We start from the raw sequence: 20861 nt of genomic DNA, 5'->3' as shown, positions 1-20861 counted from the left end.
AGGGAAAAGGATAGATATGAAACTACTGGCCAAAATAAATGTCATAGAAAACACAACACCTAAAATCGGAATGTGATGGTGACCTATTGAGCACAAACAGACAATCATGATTTGCTTGCTGGACCTATAATTAATTTATGTGCATTACATTTCCACCTCGCACATATAAATCAAGTCACAGTGCAGTCAGAGAGTAGTTCACAGGTCACACACAGGAGCAGTGAAAGGGGGAGGGGACTTGGGATGGCAGTGTAGAGTAGGCACGACATTGAGGGGTAGAAACCATCCCGGGCGCGTGGTTGATCTAACGCGTGTGTCACTGTGAAGGACTGGCCCCATTAAGTGAACGTAGTTGGCGTAGTAGACGCCAACATGACGATTCTGACGTAGGCTGTTGAGGTTGAGCAAGAATAGCGTGTTTCAGAAAAGTAATATTTAAACAGTAAATAAGACATTTTTGGCGAATGCAATGTAGTCTATGTCTTTTGTGGGAGTGTGCAGGTTTTATTTTGCATAGAGAGATGTGTGGTGGAAGTGTGGCTTGGTCGGAGATAGAGCACGAATGAACGGCCAGGTGCTCATGCACCCCTTTCTATTAGGGTAGCAGGATAGCAGGATACATACACACACATTTGAGTCTTTGGCCCGAAAAAGTTTGAGAACTACTGATTTTGAAGGCATTTGTAGAATCGTCCCTCAAGGTCTTAATTACTTCTCGTGTCTGTGTGTCCCTTTCTTTTCCAGGGCCAGGAGGTGGAGTTAAACCACAGGGCGGTAGTGATGACAGAGGAGCTGGTGTTACCCTCTCTGTCTGGCCTGCCCATCAGAATAGCTGTCAACATGACCTCCCTGTTGTCACTGCGACTGAAGGGCAATGCAAACTATAGGGACATGACTCACTTCTTACTGGCAGGCTACATCAAACCTAGGTGTGTGTGTTCTGGATACTAAACAAAACCTTGTTTCAGGATCCAGTGATTTACACTACTGTAGGTATACTGTACTGCGTACTATATGTTATGATAAATGTGGAGAAATGGGAGGTGACATTTACCAATTTGCAGATATTGTTTTGTATTATCTCATACAGCTATTCAACATCACGAAACGTCAACGTGGGGTCCAGGGACCCCCACGGGTCTTTGTGGGCATACCAGGGGATCCCCAGCTAAAGTAGTTAATGTAGCATCATAATCATTTTAACCACTTTATTTTATACTTTTGCTATTCAAAATTAGCAGATATACAAGCACTTGTAGATCCTTTTTTGGGGGGGACAAGTATGTTTTTAACGTGAACATTTTAACTCAAATCCTCGCTTCTGGAGGTCCCTGGCACAAATCTTTTTCAGATGCGGGTCCGCGTCTAAATACATATCAATTTGGGGGTCCTTGACATGAAAAACTGGCCATAATGTGACCTGTTGTTTGTGTGTGGTTGTCACAGTGCATACGTGGGCCTGTCAGCCAGGATGGGAGTGGACAGCGCTCTGGGTCAGGCCGCTGTGGAGTGGAGCTCCGAGCTGAGGAGCTCGTCCAGCCTGGACGGCAGCGTCCTGGTACAGGAGGGACACGACCTCAGGGTCACCCTGAACACACCTGAGGAACTCATGGATGTCATCTCTCTCAGGTTCCCTTTTTGTCTCTGTTGCTGTAGGGCAGACACCTCTGATCTCTCTGAAGTAAAATATATTAAAACTTTATGTGGGCACATCCACAAGCTCGAAATGCAAAGCAAATTGCGCCAAGTTTCGAGTTGCATTTGTTTGTGCATGTTTTTCACTCGCGAAAAGTAGCTACGTATAGCACAAGTTTGAGGTACTTTTACATTACTAAATTATTTTAATGTTTTGCTATTTTTGCAATTTTTTTGTTTGAATCGTGAAAAGTAACAGTTTTGGACATTATCGTGGCTGTTTGGCAAAAACTTCTTATCTCCATATTCTAACTTTGTGTGTTTTTTGTTAGTTAGTCATACTACAGCATCATACAAAAGCATAAAAAGCTTGGAACATGGCACAAAGAGATGCATTAGTTTTGAGCTTGTAGATCTGCTATGCTATGTTTTCTATTTTTTTAATTTGAGTCCTGGAAAGTAACAGTTTTGGACATGAGGTTTCCACCCGATGGAGACAATTCAACATCCGTCGCAGACAGCAGCGTCTTGTAGATTATTACTGTTTAATGTAAGGATTGTTATAGTCATAACAGGTTAGTTATGTGTGAGTTATGTGAGTGTGTAGTTAAACTACACACTCTTTTGCTTCACTTTTCAGTGGATCAAATTTTACTGAGAGGTTTTGATTTGTAAATCAATAATTCTTAATCTTGTCCAAAATTACTTTCTCCTTGCGAAGTCACGATTCCAAGACTCTTGACAAGGTCTCTTACTACTTTTAGAACAAAGATTAGCTCAGAATAGCTCTGAAGTTATACATTTTATACTGTAGTGTACACGGCTCGTTAAGTGAAGCAATCTGAGAAACTCTGGGACTGAAATAAAATACTTAAATAGTAGTTTCTTCCTTAGTAGTAATAAAGCAATGGAGTCAAGTTATCAGAGAATGTTCTCCTGCCAAAATACGAATGGAAACTGTAGAAGTCAGTGGGCTTAGTTTAATGACTAGTTGAGGACCATTTTGGATAATTGCATCCATAATAGCACGCATAATAATAACTAGTCTCTCACAGCTCCAGAGTGTTTCATGTGAGTGGTGACCATAAAGAGGAGATCAAAGGACCAAAGATTCGGGTTGAAAAGACCACCTGCACACCTAAGACCTGTAAGTCATCGTCTGGGGTTTTCTGTGAAATTGTGCACATGTACATACTACATTGTGCACATGTTGTACTGAAAATGATTTGATTGGCTGAGCACGGAATGGGATGTATGATGAGTTTTAATGTTTAAAAAAAAAAAGCTTTCTGTGTCTGTGTGCCCCTCTCTTCACACGAGGCATCAAATGTAAAATAAAATGTCTAAATCAGCATCATTTTAAGTAATAAAAAGTAAAAAATCACATTTGTGTGAAGTGAGGGTCTCTCTTATCATCATACATGATCACATTCCGGCCTATCACAATTGGTGTCCTCACTTTTTATCTTCAAATCCGTGGTACACACAGACACAGAAAGCGTTATATTTTATTCACTAGGGTCTAAGATGGTGGGCTGGCAGCTGTGTTCCAACATGTCGTACCCCTCATCTGGCCACCAGGAGGCTGTTCTTCCTCCCCCCGGCCCGGTCCACCTGTCCCTCAGGTTGCTGAAGTTAGACAGAGGTCTTCATTACTACCAACTGGAGGCTGCCTACTCTCTGGTCATGCAGGTATACTGTCTTGCAAGGCGCTTTGCAGCGTCCATTACATTCACCCATTCACCCACTGAGGGTGGAGGTAACCATCCAAGGCACTTTGCAGCGTCTATTACATTCACCCATTCACCCACTGAGGGTGGAGGTAACCATCCAAGGCACTTTGCAGCGTCCATTACATTCACCCATTCACCCACTGAGGGTGGAGGTAACCATCCAAGGCACTTTGCAGCGTCTATTACATTCACCCATTCACCCACTGAGGGTGGAGGTAACCATCCAAGGCACTTTGCAGCGTCTATTACATTCACCCATTCACCCACTGAGGGTGGAGGTAACCATCCAAGGCACTTTGCAGTGTCCATTACATTCACCCATTCACCCACTGAGGTAAACCATGCAAGGCACCAACCTGGTCATTGGAAGCATAGGCGTTCAGTGTCTTGCTCACTGACACTTCTGGGAGCCGGAGACCGAACCGGAATCTGATTCCTAAGCAGCCACTCCTACCTCCTGAACCACGGCCACCAAAGTCTACATTTATCTTGTGGCATGCGTGCGTGTGTGTGTGTGTGCCTGTTTGTCTGTGAACAAAATAACTTGAGAACGGAGGGTTAGTACGATGCCCGAAAATGTCACAGGTATTGTGAGTCAAAAAGGTCAAGGTCACAAACAAAGTCATTGTCAAAATCAAGTATAAATCAACAGACTTTCATGGGGGGGGGGGGTGATAAGTCTGGCTGCCCCTCTGGAAATATTAATAAAGATATATAAGATCACAATTAAGGTAAAAGTAAAAAGGATAATTGGTTGCATCTCTTTAACATAACTTGATGGTGTGTGTGTGTGTGTGTGTGTGTGTGTGTGTGTGTGTGTTTGTTTTAGACGGGCTCTTGGCTCCCAAGAGACGCCTCCCTGCACCTCCTCCTGGCCACTCCCAAGTCGTCCGTCCCCAGGGACATGTCTCTGGACGTGGACCTGACCCCCCACAGGCTGCTGGTCAAGGTCACCCATCCCCTGAAAACCATCCACATCCAGGGTTAGTTTTAGAGGAGCAGCCTTGATGACTACATGCTTTTTTTTAAACCCTAAAACTACATGCAACTAACCATTAGCCGCTTAAGCCCTATATACTTTGTTGTATAACAAAATAGCCAATCTACAAGCTCACAGCCCCGCCGTAGCACGCCGGGTTGTGAGCTTGTAGATCGACTATCTTTGCTTCCTTCGAGAAGTTCCACATTTGGGGAATGTTTATCAAAGGTTGGATGAATGTTTTTTTTTATACAGATTTCGCCTATAATGATATCAACGCAAGGTTGAAAAGGGGTTCAAATTAAATATTAGCCGCTGTCCTTCCAGGTCAACTGGAACAAGTGAGGAACATGCAGACAGGAAAGCTGGAGCTGTTGATCGATAACATTCATCATTATTACATCATGGTATGTGTTGTGACTTTTAATAGCTCTCATTTAATCTCTGTGAGATACCCGCAGTCGTACATATTTGCTGTCTTTGTTCCTGCCACAGGTGTTGGCTGATACCCTAATGCTCCTGTCAGAGCAGCGGACACGCTATCACCTGGAGGCCAAAATGGCAGCGGACGGACGTCCCATGATCCTCTCTGCCAATGTGACTCGCGGTTTAGGCAGGAAGACCAGCTTTGCTGCCACGGTGAAAAACGTATTCCGGGAAACTGCCTCGCTCTCAGGTGTTCATCCCACAAGCCGATAATGGAGGCTTTCACATAATGAGCATTTATCCTCCATGTTGGAAGAAACATGCTACATTATGTGAAAAACAACAATCGCTATACCTTATATACCTCTGTTGGGTGGAAACCTCATATGTCCAAAACTGTTTTCAGGATCCAAATTCAAAAACACCAAAAGTAGCAGATGGACAAGCTAAAAATGCATCGCTTCGCACCGCATTCTTAAATATGCAAATTAGGCATTATGTAGAAAAATATGCAAAATAATAGAAAATATTAAAAAGCTACTACTGTGGAAGGGTTATCATGTATTCATTCACTTGTATTGATCCTATAAACAATTTAACATAGGTCTAGTTTTTCCCATCAATTTTAGAGCTCTGGCTCATGGACTAAGAACCAAAAACAACTGAACCGGTTCCCATTAGGAACCAACCGGTGGAAAGGCGGTCTCAGTGGATTTCAGGCTTTCCCAATGTTTTACCCACTCTAACTCGAGCATCTTATCTTATCTTTCAAGTTAAAATAAACTGAGTAAGCAGAGTAAGCATGAGCCCTAGTCAACAAACTAGGTAAATATCCACATACTTAGAGTACAGTGAGAACAATGCAGTGCCTCAGAGAAACTAGGATAGCAGGTAAACATCAAACCTAGTATCTGTCAAAACAACACGATCGCCATGGTTACTGGATAGTCATGTTAGAAGAAAGAGAACTACAAACAGTCCAGTGCAGGGCTTCTATTACATTTATTTATCACATCCAACAACAAAAGCATGTCTTCTCTTCTCAGCCGGGTGGAAACCTCAAATGTCTAAAACGTGCTTTCCAGGATTTAAATTCAATGATAGCAAGCTCAAGCTAACAAGCTCAAAACGAGTCGCTTCCCGCCGTGCTTCGAGCTTGTAGATCTGCTACTTTTGATGCTTTTGATACAAAATGTGAAGATAAGAGGTTTCTGCCCGACAGCAACGGTATATATAAAGTTATAAACATCAATGTAGCCGTTTGATTATTGAATCTTGTAAACAAGTCACAGTGATGCTTTTAGTTTTAGGCCACCACAAACCTAGTATCTGTCAAAGCAACACAATTGCCATGGTTACAGGCAGTCATGCTAGAAGAAAAAACTGCAAACATGCAGTGCAAGGCTTCTATTACATCCAAGAATAAAAGCAGATCTATGAAAGTACTACCCTTATACCCACTACTGTCTTCATACAAAACAAGAACTTGGCTGACTTCTTTCCCCCTGAAATAGCTTTCAGAGTGGGGTTCCTGTCGAAATGGAAATGAGATAATAATCCATCTTGTTTTCTGGCTGATCCTAGTGGCCCTGGAGCGCAGGATGGACGACAGCCGCAGACAGTACTCCGTGGAGGGGGAGGTGCTGTTACCTGGTGTGGTGGGAAGCAGGCTGCTGGGCCTCATGGAGCAGAAGGGCTCACTGTGGAGCTCCGCACTGAGGCTCAAGTACGGCCTGGGAGGTGAATGAGTACAGACTGGAGGCCAAGGCTGCACTGCTAATGTCAGTGCTACATTAAGATGCTTTAACTACACCAGCAATCCTGAACCTTAACTGGCAGGTTTTGTTTTCTATTATTGTGGGGAAAGCAACGCTCGTGACTTGTGAGCTTGTCGATCGGCTATTTTCAGCAAAAGCTTTCTCCATAACACGGATGCTGGGGTTTAAATAGTTAAGCATCCTAAGAGACACCCTGCTTCGTCTTTAGAATTTAGATCTAGAATTAGAGAATTTCTACTGTAGTCCATTGTTATCCGACTATTTCAGGGTTATTTTAACGTCTGAACTGAACCCCTGTACAGATGACGCCCGGCTCTTGCGCCAGGAGTGCTACACGTCTCAGAGTCTGAGGGCAGAGAGAGACCCGAACCTGGCTTATACCATGAGAGCAGAACATGAGCTGTACTGCTCTAACACCGCTTTTATCAACCACAAGGTATCTAAGAGCTTTCAGAAATGCCACGGAAGGAAAATGCTAATGTAAGAAGAACGAATGTAGACCTTATTAACCATAAGGGTGAAATTCACCTTCAGCTTCACATAGGTGATGGCTGCTCAGGTGGCCATAGTGAGTATTGTTGAGTGACACTGATAACGGTAAAGCATAGAATTTACTCGATCCTCCACCAGGCACCAGGGCCAGTCCATGGTCGTGGGTGAATGGCCATTATGACTGGTTCCTGTGACTCTTATTCCTGTGGACTAAGGACTAATGATATGTGGCTCCTGTAATGGTGTCTCTGTACCTTTCATTATCGCTATGTTCTCATTATCTGTTCTGTTTGCCTTTGTATAACTGCTGTACATGCCTGGCTTATCTAATTAGATCTTCAGTGATGCACCCATGGCCCATGCTCATACTGTCCCCCCTCCCCCCTTACTCTGTGTCACACGCAGGTCAAATTTCGACACGAGGAGAGCCCCAGCCATGTCAAATCTAGCCTGGACGTGAGCTATGGCCAGCACTGGGATGAGATCAACAACAAACGCAGGCTGCTCCTCAGCCAGTCCTTCAAGAACCAGTCCACAGCGAACCACACCAGCTACACCCTGGAGGTACAAGCCACCATCTAACGTCACCCGTTGGCGTCAAATTGCTCCCTATAGAACACTGTTTCTGAAACAGTGGGTCAGGACTTGGGACCAACTTGTGGGTCACGGACACATTCTTATGGGTCCCTTTATTTATTTTTCCTACATTTCGTTTTTAACTACTATTATTTCAAAACATTTTCAAAATACATTCCACACAAAAAACCGAAAGAAAATAAATTACAAAATTTTGAAAACCAATGGTTAAGAATGAATGAAAATAGCTCATCTACAAGCTCACAACGTGAGGCAAAGCAACGCGTTGTGATCTTGTTAACCTGCTATTTTCACTTCTCTTTTTGGTCACTAGCTAAAAGTTTTAGGAACCGCTGCTTTAGAACACATGCCAGGTTGATTAATGCATAGATAGATAGATAGATAGATGGTTGTTTTTTAGGATCCCCATTAGCTTTTGCCTTGACAAAAGCTAGTCTTCCTGGGATCCGACACAGACAAACATTTAACAAAGATGGATGGATGGATGGATGGATAGATAGATATTGTTTGCCTTTATAGAATTGTTTGCCTTTTATCCAAGTGAAAGAAAAGAACCTTGTTGTTGTTTTATAGTTCAACCTGCAGGTGCCAGAGAAACATCTGAACTACAGGACCCAGCTACTCCACACCCACCTGAGAGAGCATGGGTCCGAGAGCAGCACTCACCTCAAGATTAACTACAATGACCTGCTGCCCCTAGTGGCTGGACTGCACTGGAAGTCCTCTGACAGAGACAAGAAATGGGAAGGTGAAAACAAAACAACACATTGAGCCGCAAATCAAGCTTGTTTCGACCCGATGTGTGTGTAGGACGTTTGTGGACACACACTAAAAGCTGGACATAGCGCCCCTCAAAAAGGCGTGAAAAGGCGATATCAGCGCCCAATGAATTGTTTTTGTTTTGGCCCAGGCTCGTTGAACATGGACACACCCTGGCTGTACGTCTACACCTCACACAAGCTGAGTCAGCCCACGCCGCGCACCCTGCAACTGACCTCTGAGCTCACCGCCAGGAAGTGGCTGACCGTCCGCAACCTGGTTCTAGACGCTCTCTACAGGGACCGCGGCCGAGAGAAGGAGGCCCGCCTGGACCTCTACACGCCAACTGTCACCTACCTCAAAGTCAGCACCACAATCAATGACCGTTGCTTCATATTTAATATTAAATCTGCAAGGCGTAAGATTATCTAGCATTTGGACTCGTGCACGAGAGGGGGACCTACCCAATAGCACTGGTGCCATCATAGACTGGCCAGGACCATATTTGGGCATGCCTGCCACGGAGCTCCCATTATGGGCATAAAAGGAACACAGACACGTACAATGGGATAAACCTGCTGTTTGTCCAAAACTGTCACTTTTCAGGACAAGTGGCAAAAGTAGCAGTGGATCTGCTACTTTTGATGCTTTTGTGTGACCAATTAGGGAATTAATTTACGAAAGAAACACAGGCACCCATGTAGTTGTATTAATATACAACTATACCATACAGATTGGCTAAAATCACATTTCATTCAACAAAGTTATGGATTGCAGCCTAATCATATCCTTCTATTTTTACGCTTTGTGTGCCCTTTCAACATTTTCAAAATAGTTTTTCAAAGACGTCCACAGACGTCCTGGGCACCACATAGCGGTAATTCCCAGGACGTCTTGGGCACAAAATGTGTTAAGAAGGACATGAATGAGCTCCGTGAGTCCAGGGGTCGTTTTTTCGAAACTGCCACAATTATCTTTCAACTGAATTTTAATTCAATTCAGGAGGGCACCCACCAGGGCCCCCCACTTGGAAAAGCACATGCTGGCCCTGCAGAAACGGCATGTGCTTGTGTGTGTCAGTCCCTAAGGATGTCACACATGAACACATGATCCATCCTAAACCTGCTGCCGTGGTGAACGGTAACATGACTGAGGAATAAAAGTACACGATGACTCATGCTTGACTAAAGGCAGACTGTTTTGTCACCATGCCAGGCAGGTGTCTGGGGCGTCCTGGGGAAGCAGGGCGTGAAGGTCTCAGGCTCCCTGAGCTCCTTATGGACAGCGGCCATCAGAGGGGACGTGTCCCTGGAGGCCAACAGATACAGCCACGCCCTCCAGATGGCCTCCAGCTACGGCAAACACAACCTGAGTCTCACCGCAGCCCTCAACACCACCGACAAGGTGAGTCTCACCGCAGCCCTCAACACCACCGACAAGGTGAGTGGAGCAAGGGCTGGAAAGAAACTACATTTTATTTACTCCATTATGAGGTACTTTGCTTTTTAAATACTTCATAATTCTACTCCAGGGCCAAATTGTTTAATTCTTACTCCACTATGTCTATGACATCCGTAGTTGCTTATTGTTTGCAGACTTACATTAAGATGCATATAAGGCCAGCCCAGATCTAGTACAATTTGCACCCTAGTAGTGCAGGGGCCAACACTGATATTTTCACAAATTGGTACCACGTAAGGTGATAATTCAGTAGCATAATGCCAATTATCGCCAGTTATGTGACCATACCATTAACAACCTGTGATGTGTCAAACTAGGGGGCTTTCACGATTCTGAATCCATTCCAAGCATTAGTTCTGGGCTAAATTCTGCCATAGCTATTTGCCCAAATGTGCCCAAATTGTGTTTTTGTGCAAAAATAATGCTTGCAAGTTGCAATGGACTCATGATACCAGTGATCTTTTACATCTGTATTGATGTCAGTACTATGACGTCATTCATCTCCATATTTGGACAATGTTTCAGTCCATCTCTGACCTCCTTTGACTCATTTGAATGGCTCCCTTGTGGACCTGTGACATCCTATGACCTATACATGACCTATGACATATCTATGACGTATGACTGCACATTTAGGCAGCTGTTCAGCCCGATAAGAGCCCTTTTGACTTCCGTTTTGGGCAGTGTGATGAAAGAAATGGAAGAGCAGGGCCTTGAACAATGCTGTCTTATTTGTCTGGATCCAATGAAGGATCCAGTGAGAGTTCCCTGTGGACACAACTACTGCAGTAGATGTATTGAGGGACACTGGAATAAGGACGATCAAAAAGGGGGATTCAGCTGTCCACAGTGCAAACAGGAATTCAAATCAAGACCTGATCTGAAGAACAAGTTGGCTGAAGTGGTGAGCCTGAAGAAGACAGCACTCCGAGCTGTTCCTCTTGATAAATTCTATGCTGGTCCTGAAGATGTTGCCTGCGATTTCTGCAATGGAAATAAACTGAAAGCGCTGAAGAGTTGTCTTCAGTGTATCGTCTCTCTCTGTGACGTTCACCTCCAGCCTCACTATCAATATGCTGCCCTTAAGAAACACAAGCTTGTCACGTCGTCCCCTAAGCTCCATGAGAACATCTGCTTTCATCACCACGAGGTGAAGAAGGTAATCTGCCGTACCGATCAGCTGTGTATCTGCTATCTGTGCGGCATAGAACAACACAAGGGTCACGACCTTAACTCTGTTTCAGCAGAGTGGACCGAGAAACAGAAAGAGCTCGTTACGAGTCAGAAGAACATCCAGCAGAGAATCCAGCAGAAGGAGAAAGACGTGGAGGATCTTCACAAGGAGGTGAAGTCCCTCACAAACTCTGCCGATAGAGCGGTGGGCGACAGTGACAACATGTTCACCGAGGTCATCACGTACATTCAGAGAAGACGGTCCGAGGTGAAGGAGCTGATCATAGACCAGCAGAACCATTACGTGAGTTGTGCTGCAGAACTGAAGAAGAGTCTGGAGCAGGAGGTCGCTGAGCTGAGGAGCCGACACGCTGAGCTGGAGCAGCTCTCATGCATAGAAGACCACGTCCATTTTCTACACAGTTACAACACCCTCCCAAGCATCATTGAATCCACACAGCCAGCCAACAGCGTCGAGACTCGCCCTTTGAGCTACTTTGAAGACGTGACTGTGGCTCTGTCAAAGATGAGGGGGAAACTGGAGGGTCTTCTTAAAGAGCATGGGGCAAACGTCCCAGAACCACCCGAGAACAGGCCCGAGTTCTTACAATATTTTGCAATTTTCATATTATTTTTCACTTTACATGTATTGCATGATGTTTTGTCGTGATCACTTGTATGTTGTTTTATTTTATGTGCCTTTGATTATGTCTAAGTCAGTGCTGATTATTTTAATCAGTGTAGTTTTCTTTAAATCATATTGTGATTTTCCTGTCTGCTAGGACTGCATTTACATGTTTTATGTTTTGTATCATCCACTGATGACACCCTCCCAGCGACGACAGATGTATACATTTATTGTGCATTGTCCCTTTGCCAAATACACAAGCAAATATTCATGTCCAACACATTTCAACTTTATTGTCACATCACAGGTTTACATGTGTGCAAAAGTGGGTGAAGTTATTTTTTCCAACATTATTACCGATATGAGTATTGTAAAGATATCTTATGGTGCTTGTGTAGCAGAGTGACTCAGAGCCAAATGCCTAATATCCCCGGCCAAGGAGGAATCCCCCTAGGCTGGAGTGGACAAGATGTTGACTTTACACGCAGGAGGAATCCCTGGGGTGTTACACACGTTTAGACGAAAGGGCAATGGAATGAGGCATAGCAGTTGAAATAGCAGCAGATAGTAATAGCAGATGCGTAGGTGAGGTGCAGTCACACTGCATCCAAATCAACACCAGTCTCGGTCTAAAGCACACATATGGCCCTTGCTGGATTTTGGTTTCTATCATGTGTTCACATACAGTATATAAATGCATTCACATACTGTATGCTATCTGTCTATATATTTCTTTGTTCTACCGATATTTAACCTCTTTTCTGTCTCTTTCCTGTGACCTCAGACCAATTGTCTCATAACTACAGCAGAATAATACATTTTTTGACTGTATTTCCTAATCGTTGCAGACTTTGAAGAAGAGGCAAGCAATAATGAGGATGATCTTGTCGAGGCCAAAGAGTCCGTCATTGGAGATGATGTTAGACGGGTCAGTGGAAGAAGTGAGGAAGGATAAGAACACGTACCAAAAGGCTGCAACGCTGCGACTCAGGTCTGTAACATCACTTACATAATTTAACCACAGTAGTTTAACCAAACTAATCCATACCCTTTTGGGTGTATGACATACCGCTACCTCCCCTTCTCTCTCTGTATGCCACTTATAGAATAACGGGTGCCACAGGGGACACCCATTATGCAATGCTCAGTAGCCAATTTAAATTTCGGTGCCATACATGGGCATATTATGTTATTGTTAGATTAGATATGTATTGTTGCGAACGCAGTGAGCACTTACTATGAGACCTAGCAGATCCTGTCTGTCTGTCTGTGTGTCCCGCTTTTGTGCCCATATATGGAGCTGAGTGATTACATCACCATGACTTTGCGCGTCTTACTGGTTATAGTCCATACCCTTCTGCCTCTATCCTCTATCTGCCATATATATATTTTCCCCTGTGGCACACCCGTTATATGATGCTCAGCCAATCACAGTGCAAAATGACAGATTTTGAGGACACTACTAAGATTATTGCGAACGCAGTGAGCACTTACTATGAGACCTAGCAGATCATGTCTGTCTGTGTGTCTGTGTGTCTGTCCCGCTATCCGTCCAAATATGGAGTGTGTTGCATCAGCAATCACTCAGCTCCATATATGGGCACAAAAGGGGCCAGGTCCACATATACAGTAACAGCGGGACAGACAGACAGACATGATCTGCAGGGTCTCAGCTGCGTTCGCTTCCCACGTTTGCGCGTCTTACTGGTTAGATATAGTCCAATCCCCTTTTTATGTATTCTTTTTGCTGAATGCAAAAGGAGAAGGTGGGTCCGGGCTCTGTCCTCTATCGTCTTTAAAACCTAGATACACAGTAGGTTTCATTATCTGACTCATACTTTTATGAAATTGATTGGCTGAACAGCCCCTTATATATAAGGGGGAGAGAGAGAGGTAGGGATTTGGTATGTCATATCCCCGGACGGGTATTATATCTAGCTAATGATTTCAGTATTGAATGGAAAATTACCAAGTATGGCGCTGAAATTGAAGACGGAGGGGCTGTGATTGACTGGGAGGTGTGTCATTCTGTGCTGTGTTTGGCTGAGCATCACATCTAGCGAGACATAGTATCATTTAGTGCCTTAATGGCATTAGGAATGAAGGAATTTTTAAAGTTACGGTTATCTTTTGGTACTTTGTACCGTCTACCAGAGGGAAGTAGTTCGAACTCCCTGCAGAGTGAATGAGAGCTATCTTGACAGCTTTTTTTACTTCCTTGTAGATTGTTTCTGTCTCTTCCCAATGATTTTTGGGGCTAGGTTCACTATTCGCTGCAGCTTGCTTCTACCTTTTACATTAAGATTGCCATACAGTACCACATTGTTAAAAGTCAAGATTCCCTCTTATCAGGTTCTTATAGACTGTTTCCATGATATGCTTGCTCACTCTAAATTAGTTGAGCTTGCGTAGTAAGCATAACGGGTTTCCCGGAATTGCCACAGAAATAAGGATTCTCATGGAGCAGTGCCCTCTAGGCCAGGTGTAGCTAATCAGCTCAATGGTACACCCCAGTATGGGTTTGTCTATAAGTGTCAAAGAGAGGGAAAAGAGGAGAGAAGAGTGAACACTTGCCAAAGACGGGACAGAGGACTGGACATATTGCTGTACAAATAGTTTCGGTGCTCATATCCCAGAAAAGTTATGGACTAGTTATATAAATATTAGAAGATTGATATATTTGATAGATGAACCCCCAGGGTCCCTATTCTGAGCATAATAGGCAAACAATAGTTGACATTATTATTATTAAACAATTAGCAGATCTACAAGGCAGCTCACGTACGAGATTGCTCACGTACTTGGCCCCCCGGTCAACGAAGTATACAGTATAAGGTATTAAGCACTTAAACCCTCTATATACAGTCCCTACATTCACTCAGGTCAGTCGCTAGCATTGATATTGAGCAGGAGGTGGCAGGAAGGGGTGTAGGGAGAGTGAAGTGCTATGGGGGCGACGTATCAAAACACATCTTGAACAAATGTGTGATGTGTGATTTACTTTAATTTTAACCCTCAATTTTTAGCATAGCTGTAATTGTTATTAATAGGAAAACAACGGCGTGGTTGCGATGCGTTGTGTGGAGACGGCGTCATAACAACAATGTGTTCTTGCACAGACAGCCGTTCCAGAGCTTCCCCCAGAGTCTCCTGGTGCAGGAGACCTTCACTGTGGATCTGCTCAAAGGCCTCTACGTCCTGGAATCTAGAGCCGTGCTGCACGGCCACAGAGAGCTCATTCACACCCTCACCCTCGGCTACCAGCTGCCACGACCTTTTGTGAGTCGCAAGCAACTTGCCACGCAGATCACTACTATGTAGTAATGCACATGAGTAAGAGCATATTGTTGCTGTCGGGCGAAAACCTCTTATCTCCATATTCTAACTTTTTCTTGAATTACATAAATTACATCCTACTACGCTGTGGTATGATCCTACTGGATCATACTACAGCGTCACACAAAGCATCAAAACGCAACACATCGCTTCGCGCCGCATTTCGAACTTGTGGATCTGCTACTTTTGCTGTTTTTTAATTTGAATCAGTTTTTTTGACATGAGGTTTCCACCCGACATACATAATAAAGGACATGCTTGTGGTTCAGTAAGAGCATACCGGTATTCAATTTCATCCGTTGCAGTCCGGTGTCTTGAAAGCCTGAGTGTTCTGTGGGGTAATCTCTTTTGTTTCGGGTTTTTTGTCCGTAGGTTTGCTCCGCCTTGATACACCCATTCAGTTCTCACACTATTCCCTCAGACTCAGAAGCGTGCTTAACGGTATCCAGTAACCAGGTAGGCTGCTATCCATTGTAAGTCATAACGCAGGCACCCACGAGAGGCACCAATTTGAGAGGAATGATTCATATATGTTATATATACATCGTTTGTGACTGTGCTGCTGTACTGTTTCTCAAACGGTCTAATGAAGTATTCAATAAATCAATCAATCAATCAATTGTCCTCTCCTCTCCCCCTCTCCTCTCCCCTGTCTTCTTATAATGGGAAATATCAATATCCAGTCAGGCTGTGTTTTTGAGCAGAGCAGGCCTCCCGGACTTCGCTAGCAGCCCCTCTGGGAAGAACTCTTCCCAAATCTCAGACAGTTCTCATTGTCCATTTTTACATAGATGCTATTCTAAATGGTCATATAAGGATATGTACTAAAGATAAGGGCAACAATTAGTTTCATGGGTACAGATTAGCTGACAGAGTGAGAGTAAGCATGGAGAAGTCAGCTCAGCTGTTAGATTGACAGCTGTAATAGTTAGAATTAGCACATTGATGTAAAAGTTTGCCGAATACAATTACTAAACATTATTTAGAACGGATTGGCTAAACTTGCTATTACACTCTCCTCTCCTCTCCAGACACAGAGAGAGGTTCAGGGGAGGCTGCGCATAGGAAGGAAGGACAGACTGACATTCTATGGAGGTGTCCTGCTGAACTCTTTGCACTCTAGTCATCAGGGGGTTAAAGTTAAAGCCAACCTCACCCACCTATTGCAGGTAAACCAGGGTATCTACTAAGAAGAATTTTTAAGCTGTATTTCCTAACCTTGAGTATATGTATGGCACATGGAAGGCTATATGGACTGTGTAAGGAGTGTGCTGCTGATGCATGGACATTGGACATTCTTGTACCATTGCTGTTACAGCTGCAACTCCCCTCCTCAGCCTCAGTGGAGGCAGACGTGTCATGGAACCCCCAAAACAACTCTGTGTTTGATTATCTGGCCAGGGGGAGAGTGCGGATCGAGCGCCAGGAGTGCCAAGTGAGTAATGACCTACTGTACACATATCGGTCGTTGTTTAACTAAAAAACATTGTGTCTCTCATAGCTCCACAGTGACAATAGTTCAGATACAAGTATTTGTTTATTTATTTGTGTTAGTTTTCCGGACGCCTGAATGGAACGTCAGGCAGAGTTGCTCTGCACGCATCTCTCAGTCACCCCTTCAAATCCAAGATCCCCAAAACGTTGGAGGTGGGTTTCTCTTGGCCAGATGTGATCTTAGCTTAACTAGCATTTGTTCTTAATATAAACCTACACAGTGATTAATACATTTAACCACATTTAACCCTGCAAACCTTTAAAAAATGGCAAAAGTAAATGTCCAAGTTCACAAAACCTCATATGTCCAAAACTGTTACTTTTCAGGGTTCAATAAAAAAAATAGCAAAAGTAGAAGATGTGGATCTGTAGGGCGTTAAGATATGTAAAAACACAGTTATAATACTCACGGCTTAACTTCTTAATATGCATGATGTTTTTTACCTGTAAGTGAAGCTAATTGTACCATTCTACATCCCAAGGCCCAGGCCGTTGCAGACATGTCTATGGCGGCTGGCGGAGCGGTCAGCTCCGTGCGTGTGAGGGCCGACGGGAAGGACAGAGTGCTGCTGAAGGCTCGGCTATCCCACTCCCTCCAGGGGGACGGCAGAGCCGTGGGACTGAGGCTGGACCTCTCCCAGAGCCTGCTCCCAACGCCCACCCACCTGCGCCTGGACATGGCCGCTAACGTCTCCTCACACAGGTGCGCTGATGGCGCCGTACTTTACACACAGCAGTGACTTAGTTCATTTCTGTGTGCAGTTTGTTCTTGACATGCTGTTAGTTTGATGCTTTTAACGTTTCTACTGAATGATGTCCTCTAGGTCAGTGATTCTCTAATATTGTCATGACCCCCCCCCCCCCCCCTAATTATAGATGTTTCTAGGTTATTCTAGATCTTTAAAAAATTCTTGTAGATTGTGAGAACCACTGTCCACACAAGTCCCTGTACAACAGTATATTCAACACACAGTGACATTTGTAATATAGCCTAGTCTCTGTCGGGTGGAAACCTCATAAATCCAAAACTTTAACTTTTCAGGATTTAAATTCCAAAGCAGCAAAAGTAGCAGACCTACAAGCTCAACTCTCGAGCTTGTGGATCTGCTACTTTTGATGCTTTTGTGTGACACCGTCAAGTGGGTCCCAATGTATGAATTAATTAACCATTGTAAAGCGCTTTGAGTACTCAGCGCTATAAAATGCAATTCATAAGTAGGGCGTTCATTTACGAAAAAACACAAAAAGTAAATTTATGTAGATAAGAGGTTCCGACGGCCAGCAACCATATACTGTACATTCTGCCTGTCTTGTCCCCTGTGCTGCCAGTGTGTCTGCTCGTGGCTCCTACACCCAGGGAGACGAGGCCCTGCTGGTCCAGGTGACAGGCTCTGTGGTGCGTAGCGGTAACGCAGGTCTCCAGCTGGCTGTGTCCGGCGACCTGAGGCACTCCCTGGCCAGACTCGCTTCCCTGCCCGCGGCACTGGGCTTGGACGGGGCGCTGGGACAGTCGGACACACTCACTGAAGGTATAGCTGTGTTAAGACTGAGTTGTGTTCTGAACTCAAATGCAACCACTCAAGAGACAGCAAGACAGCTAAGCACTTTAATGTCCAAATTGAGCAGGATAATGACAATGTATAGATATATATATAAATCCATATAAATACATAAATACTCTTATCGTATAATTAGGTAGATATGTATCTATGAGGATATATATAATATAAAACTATACTTCCAAGAGAAATCCAAGAGAGTAGTCGAAGACGAGCTTGTAGATCGGCAGCCAAACAAACAGTCCAGAACAAAGGGGTGACGAGTAGCACGGCAGATAGCCAGGTCTGGAGGATGAAAGGAACAAATTAGCAAAACAGCTAACACTGCAGCTAAAACACAAGAAAAGATCAGAGTACGAACAGCAACTGAGTAGAGAGCCGTTCTGTACTTGCCAGGCGTTTCTATGGGAAGATCTGGCGAGGAGTGGGGGGGAGGCAGGGTTTTTGAAGACTCTGGTGATCATTGTAGAATGGAAACAGGTGTGCAGTGCCACTCCCAGGCAGGAAGAGTGATGACGGCGCAGTGGGTTGTGCCCATGCAGGGATGTCAAACTCAAATACACAGTGGGCCAAAATACAGAAATTGGTACAAGTCGAGGGCCGGACTGTGTTTCAACACACAGGCCATTTTTGGGGAGAGGGGTAGCTGAAAGTTGACCAAAAGTGATATACTTTCACTGCTGATCAATAGTGAAGAGAAGACGCATGCTTGCGCTTGCGGGCCCTCGATACGTGACAATGCACTCGCAGTGCATTGTGGGACTTCCTTCCTCTTACCACTAGGGCCCAGTGCTTCAACATTGGAGCGCCTCACTGGCCCCTTGGTTGTGCCCAGGAACACCAGAAGTGGAAGGTGGAGGTGGAGGGTTCGAACCTGGGTTAGAAACCGTAACAAGCTGGTTAATTTGGAAATGTACATTTTATTTACAGCAGTGATTCTTGAATTCTTTAGGCCACAGCTATACCGTCCTAAAATGTTGATGTCCTCGCAGGTATTAATAGTTGTGTGTGTGTGTGTGTGTGTGTGTGTGTGTGTGTGTGTGTGTGTGTGTGTGTGTGTGTGTGTGTGTGTGTGTGTGTGTGTGTGTGTGTGTGTGTGTGTGTGTGTGTGTGTGTGTGTGTGTGTGTGTGTGTGTGTGTGTGTGTGTGTGTGTGTGTGTGTGTGTGTGTGCGTGTGCGTGCTCAGGGCAGTTCAGAGTCAGAGTGATGGATGATGTGTACAGTGTTGAGCTGAGACATCAGGAGGATGGAGGAGGTGGCGAGGGAGCCACAGGACACGGGTATGGCGTGGCTCGCGATTGGCTGTGCGCCCGTTTCGGGGAGGAGTCTTTATGCATGAACGTGAGCCGTCCAATGGGAGTTATGGGGAGCGGTGGGGTCTTTGCCCATGTGACTCACTCCTCCCACCTCCTTCAGGCTGCAGGTAATCCCTCCTGTAACACTTTGATTCAATTCAGCTAAATTTAATTTGATTACATACATTCAATTCAGTTTGATTACATACATTCAATTCAGTTTGATTACATACATTAAGTTCAATTTGATTACATATTAAGATCAATTTGATTACTATATTCACTGTCAGGAGGGAACCTTGTATGTCCCAAACTATAATATAATAACCTGTGTTCCATGTGTAGTTTTAACAGGTTTGTTTGTTTTTAGCAATATATTAATTGCATTTTCCTTTTTTTTTTTACAAACAAAAACATACAGTACAGAACTACAGATACATAAATACAGTATAAAAAAGAACAACAACAGAGTCCTTATGGCTGCAAGACCAAACAACTGCAGAGAATACAACATTTTCAGACTCAACCATTAGATAAGATTTATGAACGGAGACCGACAGCAACGATATGCTTCATTGGCATAACAAATGCCAATAAGTCTGTGCAAAAATAATGCATTTTCTATATTTCATAAATCCTATAAAAAACATCTGCCTGCAAGGTATCCCAGGTAACAGCGCTGCTCAGGTGAGCTGGCTCCAGGAGGACGGTCATCTCTCCGTCCTGGCAGAGCTGCAGGCCGGGGGTGACAACCTGACGGCCGAGTTTGAGGGGAGCAAGAGACGCCAGCCGCCCCAACGCTGGGAGTTCCTCTCCAGGGTTCAGTATGGAAGCCAGGCCCTGCTTTCCAGAGGCCTGCCCAGCTCCATACAGGTCACAGCACATTACCAGGTACTGTGCATGGTGTTTTTACAGTGTACAGCAGAACGCTGTCATTTAACTTTGAATAGCCTTGCTGAAATGCACTATACAGATAACTTGCGTTGCCTTGCTTTTCCCATTCATTAATGTAATTAAATTGTTTCTATTTCTTCCCATTCTTCAGACAGACAAAGAGGGGGTGAATGCAGGTTTGGTCCTTGACATGGAAGAGGAAAAAATGGTTGACATCCTTTTTGATGTTAGAGCAAACAATAGCAAAGCTAACGTGGCACTGTCACTATGGCAACAAATGAGGCAGCTCAAGGGAGTAATCCCTACCTCTTTACAGGTGAGAACACACAGCTTTTGATTTTTTTCTGACTGTAATATGCAAAAAAAGACTGTAAAACTTGATAAAATATTTTCAACAGAAAATTATATTATTTCTGAACAATACCCTCGGTTACCAGTGCACACTGGTGTACTACAATGTTTAGAGTCTCTACTCCAGTGTTCTTTATTTCCTTTGTGAAATTCCTCCATCTTCTCTCCCAGTTTTTCCTTTGACAAACAAACTCAGCCAACAGGGGTCTTTGTTTTCACAGATGAACTGCACAGGGGACACCGCAGCAGACCGCCTCTCAGCCCAGTGTTC

The 20861-nt window shown here is 44.3% G+C and overlaps 1 protein-coding gene across 1 annotated transcript in view; it reads left to right on the top strand.

Annotated features, from left to right (window-relative positions):
• LOC308326132 (apolipophorins) overlaps positions 1-20100 on the top strand; it is a gene marked incomplete at its 5' end in the record, with an annotated part of 37172 nt that extends 17072 nt beyond the window's left edge. The window contains 23 exons of the mRNA XM_080778939.1: positions 745-929; positions 1447-1629; positions 2691-2782; positions 3155-3327; positions 4198-4351; positions 4675-4754; positions 4843-5023; positions 6358-6513; positions 6854-6987; positions 7449-7607; positions 8214-8388; positions 8551-8762; positions 9615-9803; positions 12510-12652; positions 14781-14940; positions 15370-15453; positions 16029-16166; positions 16316-16432; positions 16552-16644; positions 16974-17194; positions 17821-18020; positions 19237-19330; positions 20016-20100. Of these exons, the coding sequence (XP_080635065.1) occupies positions 745-929; positions 1447-1629; positions 2691-2782; positions 3155-3327; positions 4198-4351; positions 4675-4754; positions 4843-5023; positions 6358-6513; positions 6854-6987; positions 7449-7607; positions 8214-8388; positions 8551-8762; positions 9615-9803; positions 12510-12652; positions 14781-14940; positions 15370-15453; positions 16029-16166; positions 16316-16432; positions 16552-16644; positions 16974-17194; positions 17821-18020; positions 19237-19330; positions 20016-20019 (3327 nt within the window). The 3' untranslated portion in view covers positions 20020-20100. The remainder of the gene's footprint in view (positions 1-744; positions 930-1446; positions 1630-2690; positions 2783-3154; positions 3328-4197; positions 4352-4674; positions 4755-4842; positions 5024-6357; positions 6514-6853; positions 6988-7448; positions 7608-8213; positions 8389-8550; positions 8763-9614; positions 9804-12509; positions 12653-14780; positions 14941-15369; positions 15454-16028; positions 16167-16315; positions 16433-16551; positions 16645-16973; positions 17195-17820; positions 18021-19236; positions 19331-20015) is intronic.
• Between the last annotated feature and the right edge of the window lie 761 nt (positions 20101-20861).

Source organism: Protomyctophum bolini (genome assembly GCF_963924005.1).
Source record: "Protomyctophum bolini genome assembly, chromosome: 12".
NCBI classification, from domain to species: Eukaryota; Metazoa; Chordata; class Actinopteri; order Myctophiformes; family Myctophidae; genus Protomyctophum; species Protomyctophum bolini.
This window is presented reverse-complemented; position numbering and strand designations above follow the sequence as displayed.